This window comes from Nipponia nippon, unplaced genomic scaffold (assembly GCF_047370975.1).
Source record: "Nipponia nippon isolate SJK-2023a ecotype South Korea unplaced genomic scaffold, ASM4737097v1 scaffold_69, whole genome shotgun sequence".
NCBI lineage: Eukaryota > Metazoa > Chordata > Aves > Pelecaniformes > Threskiornithidae > Nipponia > Nipponia nippon.
This window is the reverse complement of record NW_028262390.1, coordinates 7116-11384: the sequence shown is the minus strand read 5'-3', so window position 1 is coordinate 11384 and position 4269 is coordinate 7116. Positions and strand designations below refer to the sequence as shown.

Genomic DNA, 4269 nt, shown 5'->3' with positions numbered 1-4269 from the left:
AGAAGTAAGACAGAAAGAAATGAACAGCACATAGCCTTGACTGCAAATATGGTAGGATCCCATGGAGAGGACCCACTCTGGAGCAGGGGAGAAGTGTGAGGAGGAATGAGCAGCAGAGATGTTCTTTACTGACTCTTCACCACCCTGTCTTCACCATGCCCTCTGCTCCTCTTGGGGTTGGGGTGAGTAGATGAATTGGGATCAATGGAGTAATTTGAGCCTGGGCGAAAGTGTGAGGGGAACGGTCATTAATAGTTTTGTTATTGTTTTTCACAATCCAAATCTTTTTCGATTGGTAATAAATTAAATTGATCCTTAGCAAGTGAACAGGTCTTTGCCTGGGACAGAAATTGGCAACTGGTCTCCTTTTTTTTACATTGACCCATGAGGTTTCTGGTTTATTTTCTCCCTTTCTCCTGTTGAGTCACGGGAATGAGTGAGTGAGCAGGCAGGGTTGGTGTCTAGCTTTTGGCCAAGGTTAACCCACCACAGGACCACATCACGACTGCTGCATCCAGCATGGGGCTTCCCAGCACAAGAATGACCCTGACAGAGGGTCTTATCACAGAGCCCCGGAGGAGGACAGAGGTATCCATAGAATCATAGACTCGTTAAGGTTGGAAAAGACCCTTAAGATCATCAAGTCCAACCGTTAACCTAACACTGCCAAGTCCACCACTAAACCATGTCCCTAAGCACCACGTCTACCCGTCTTTTAAATACCTCCAGGGATGGGGACTCAACCACTTCCCTGGGCAGCCTCTTCCAATGCCTGACTACTCTTTCAGTGAAGAGGTTTTTCCTAATATCCAACCTAAACCTCCCCTGGTGCAACTTGAGGCTGTTTCCTCTTGTCCTATCACTTGTTACTTGGGAGAAGAGACCAACCCCTGCCTCACTACAACCATGCAGCAAAAGTCCCTGCTCAGGGCTGGGGTGTACGAACAGAGATGGAAATGGCCGGTGTGCGGGACTGATCCAGAACAGTTTTCCCAGGGAAGCTTCCCCAGGGTGTCCAGGGAACATGGCACAGACCTGACCCCTCTCTTCTGCACCTTTGGTGCCTTGCTTCCTTCACCATGATGCCTGACTCTGCACTGGCAGCACCCTGCTGGGTCCCCCCACCCTGCACACTCACACAGCTTAGCTCTACACTGGTGCTTTCCTCTTCCGGGCACTTCCCAGCCCAGCCCAGTCCCTCCCCAGCAATCCCCATCACCCCTGTCCTCTCCCCTGCCCAGCCCAGCAGAGCAGCCCAGTCTGGGCTGGCCCCATGGCAGTGCCCACTGCAGGGTGCTGCAGAGCTCTGGGCACTCACCCCACAGCCCCAGTCCCTCTGAAGGGCACAGCATCTCCTGGGGGCAGAGCGGAGGGGGTTCAGGCTCCCCATCAGCCCCAGGGCTGGTGCTGGCCCCAAGGGCACGAGGAAACAGAGGCTAGGGACTCTGGCTCTCCTGAATTCTTATTGTAGGTGATGCCCATACCTGACTGAATTTGCCCCCTCCTCTGCTCTCACCAGCCCCACTCTCCAGGGCAGCATGGCAGTCCTGGCCCTGGGCCTCCTCAGGCATCTCCTAAATCTCTCCAGTCTCCCTTCCCTCTGGCTTCTGAGTCCCCATTGACTCCCATGGCAGTGCAGAGTCCTTATTCATGGATAAGATGATTTAGTGCTTTGCTTTTGGGGGACTTCACCATTGAGGGTGTTTCACCTTCTGAGCCTCCATTCATTCCAACCCCAGGGCAAGTGGTGAGTCCCCATCCTCTCCTCTCCTCTCCTCTCCTCTCCTCTCCTCTCCTCTCCTCTCCTCTCCTCTCCTCTCCTCTCCTCTCCTCTCCTCTCCTCTCCTCTCCTCTCCTCTCAAATTCATTGCCAGGGAGTCTGGTATTTGCCATCAGTCCTGTCATGTATGAAGAAACCTAGAAAAGAATGGGGAGCTCATGGACCATCACCCCTGATACTGGAAACCCAGATGAGAGCTTTTAGATTCAGAACATTTGGTCCTGTGGAAACCAATGTGACCATGAGCTTAACCCCAAAAACTGAGAACACAAGGAGAGCAGACTCTTTAAAACACCAATTCCTCAGACAATTTTTTGGAAACACCATTGGAAGAAGAGCCCAGCCTTCAGTCTCTGGACCTGGGAGATTCAGTTTTATTGAAGAGCTGCTATTGGGCATGCAACATCTGACACAAGTGTTGTGCAAGAGTCAGACACAATAAGATCAAGCCTCAAGACAAGTAGTATAAGCCCAGCAAACTATCTATAATCAGGATTATGACACGAGAAAAAAGCAGACACCTGGCCGGAGATAAACTCGGGGAAATGAGCAAAGAAGGGGAGGCAGGTTATTGTTGGTGAAACAGCATCCGTTGGGTCATTTTCCATAGGGCATCCTTGAGCTCCTGGTTCCTCATGCTGTAGATGACGGGGTTCACTGCTGCAGGCACCACAGTGTACAGCACTGCCACCGCTAGGTCAAGAACTGGGGAGGAGATGGAGGGGGGCTTGAGGTGGGCAAACATTACAGTGCTGAGAAACAGGGAGACCACAGCCATGTGAGGGAGGCACGTGGAAAAGGCTTTGTGGCGTCCCTGCTCAGAGGGGATCCTCAGCACGGCCCTGAAGATCTGCACATAGGACACCACAAGGAAAACAAAACACCCAAAGACTAAACAGGCACTAACCACAAGAAGCCGTACCTCTCTGAGGTCGGCATGTGAGCAGGAGAGCTTGAGGATCTGGGGGATTTCACAGAAGAACTGGTCCAGGACATTGCCTCGGCAGAGGGGTAGTGAAAATATATTGGCAGTGTGCAGGAGAGCATGGAGAAACCCACTGCCCCAGGCAGCTGCTGCCATGTGGACGCAAGCTCTGCTGCCCAGGAGGGTCCCGTAGTGCAGGGGTTTGCAGATGGCCACGTAGCGGTCATAGGCCATGATGGTTAGCAGAGAATACTCTGCAGTGACCAAGAGGATAAAGAAAAAGAGCTGGGCAGTACAACCCAAGTAGGAGATGGCCCTGGTGTCCCACAGGGAATTGGACATGGAACTGGGGACAGTGGTGGAGATGGAACCCAGGTCAAGGAGGGAGAGGTTGAGGAGGAAGAAGTACATGGGGGTGTGGAGGTGGTGGTCACAGGCTACCACAGTGATGATGAGGCCGTTGCCCAGGAGGGCAGCCAGGTAGATGGCCAGGAAGAGGCAGAAGTGCAAGAGCTGCAGCTCCCGCATGTCTGTGAATGGCAGGAGGAGGAACTGGGTGATGGAGCTGCTGTTGGACATTTTCCCTTTCTAGGCATGTGGACCTGTTCAAGGAGGAAAACACAGTAAGGTAGCAGAGACTTCTCTGAGCAAAATCAAAGCCATTTCCCATAGACTCTGCTCCTGCTGCACACACCCCCTTTTCATTTTCCAGGAGACCTTCCTCAGCTCCGTGGCTGGAGCTCTGGTTGGTGCTGGCAGAATGTGCCATTAGGAGCAGGGCCCTTGCCCGCTGATTGCTGAGGAGTCAGCCCTGCTCTGCAGCAGTGGGGTCATGGGAATGGTGGGGGCAGGGGCCAGTCCTGGTCTTCAGCTTTGTCAGATGAAGCCACACCTAACACAGAAGGGCCTGTCAGCGTCTGCACTGCCAGTGCCAAGGAACTGGGATAACAGAAGGCAGTTTGAGAGGTTTGAGGTTTTCTACAGCGCCCCACATCCCCCCTGAGGATTGTCCTGGGATGTCAGGAACCCTCAGCATTTCTGCTGCTCTCACGGAGAACAGAGTGAGCCCTGCGAGGCAAGACGACTGCCTGTGGATCAGTGCAGTGAGGGGATCTGGTCACACCCTCCGTCTTGTCCCCAGCTGCCTTGGGCTTGCACCTTCATGAGACGGAGGGCAAGCACACTCTTATGTTACGCAGCCAGACACTGCTGAGAGCAGAGGGATCCAGTGCAGACTACTAAATATGTCAGCCTTTCTCACGGTCTCAGCACCCCACTTCTAGCCCAGGACATGCATGCCTCCTTTCACCAACCCAACAGCATTTCCTCAGCCATAGAGTCTCTGCATTTCTCCGTGGGGCTTCCAGAGAACACAAAGGTGCTATGGGACAGGTTTGCATGCTGGAAGGCAGCTCACAGCTTGGAAGGACACCCTAAGGAGATGATAGCCAATTGTCTTAATGTTGGCATCTCATGAAGAGAAAATTGACTCCTTCCCCAGCCCCACAGGCTGCATTGCCCACAGCCCCACAGATTAGAGGAAAGCTGGGACACTTGTTCCCAT

The 4269-nt window shown here is 53.2% G+C and overlaps 1 protein-coding gene across 1 annotated transcript; it reads right to left on the bottom strand.

Moving 5' to 3' along the window:
- Nucleotides 1-2348: 2348 nt before the first annotated feature.
- On the bottom strand, nt 2349-3368 carry LOC148051094 (olfactory receptor 14I1-like). Its single transcript, XM_087738394.1, has one exon. The coding sequence runs from the start codon at nt 3282-3284 to the stop codon at nt 2349-2351; it is 936 nt and encodes a 311-aa protein (XP_087594520.1). The 5' UTR covers nt 3285-3368.
- Between the last annotated feature and the right edge of the window lie 901 nt (nt 3369-4269).

What these genes read in the sequence shown, in the direction of transcription:
- LOC148051094 (XM_087738394.1), bottom strand. Translation starts at nt 3,284, where the DNA reads ATGTCCAACAGCAGCTCCATCACCCAGTTCCTCCTCCTGCCATTCACA.